Here is a 709-nt window from a genome sequence, read left to right on the forward strand (position 1 = left end):
AGCGCTCACCGTCGTGCTGCTGGCGATGGAGAAGGTGGAGGGAGACGGCATCAGCGGCGTGTGTTTCGTGGGGCTCTACGATCTCACGGTGCTGCGCTGGTTTGTGGTGGCTCCGCTGGCGATCGCGGTGCTGGCTGGCCTCTCGCTGCTGCTCGCTGGCATCATGTCTCTGAACCGCGTGCGTCAGGTGATCCAGCATGACGAACAGAACCAGGAGAAGCTGAAGAAGTTCATGATCCGCATCGGAGTGTTCAGCGGCCTGTACCTGCTGCCTCTGCTGGTGCTGCTCGGCTGCTATCTGTACGAACAAGCCCACCGCAGCCGCTGGGAGAACAGCTGGATCCGCCGGCACTGCCAGGAATACAGCATTCCCTGCTCCCGCCGCGTGAGACATTCAGTCCTGTGCTGTGGATGCTGACATTACCAGAGCATTTCGTCTCCCACTGACTGACTTGTGTTTTGTTTTTTGTAGAGTATTGATGTGGAGCGGCCTGAGCTCTCGCTGTTTCTCATTAAATATCTGATGACGCTGATCGTGGGAATATCAGCCGTGTTCTGGGTCAGCAGTAAGAAAACCTGCTCGGAGTGGGCTTCATTCTTCAAGAGAAATCGCAAGAAAGAGTGAGGCCACTTTCTCTAATCCTATCCCAATCGTTTATGACACAGAAAGAGAGTGTTCAGTTTGTCATGCTCTCCACTTGCAGTGCAT

General features: G+C 54.9%; 1 protein-coding gene across 1 annotated transcript; it reads left to right on the plus strand.

The window, feature by feature from the left end:
- The first annotated feature begins 8 nt into the window (after positions 1 to 8).
- LOC107581072 (frizzled-6-like) lies at positions 9 to 646 on the plus strand. Its single transcript, XM_016266645.1, has 2 exons — positions 9 to 385; positions 473 to 646. The coding sequence occupies exons 1-2, from the start codon at positions 26 to 28 to the stop codon at positions 623 to 625; spliced, it is 513 nt and encodes a 170-aa protein (XP_016122131.1). The 5' UTR covers positions 9 to 25; the 3' UTR covers positions 626 to 646.
- The last annotated feature ends 63 nt before the right edge of the window (positions 647 to 709 follow it).

The sequence above is a fragment of the Sinocyclocheilus grahami genome, unplaced genomic scaffold (assembly GCF_001515645.1).
Source record: "Sinocyclocheilus grahami isolate Dianchi unplaced genomic scaffold, SAMN03320097.WGS_v1.1 scaffold70740.1, whole genome shotgun sequence".
Taxonomy (NCBI): Eukaryota; Metazoa; Chordata; class Actinopteri; order Cypriniformes; family Cyprinidae; genus Sinocyclocheilus; species Sinocyclocheilus grahami.

Coding starts and splice junctions, on each gene's coding strand:
- LOC107581072 (XM_016266645.1), top strand. CDS start 26: ATGGAGAAGGTGGAGGGAGACGGCATCAGCGGCGTGTGTTTCGTGGGG. Junction 386..472: donor GCATTCCCTGCTCCCGCCGC/GTGAGACATTCA, acceptor TGTTTTTTGTAG/AGTATTGATGTGGAGCGGCC.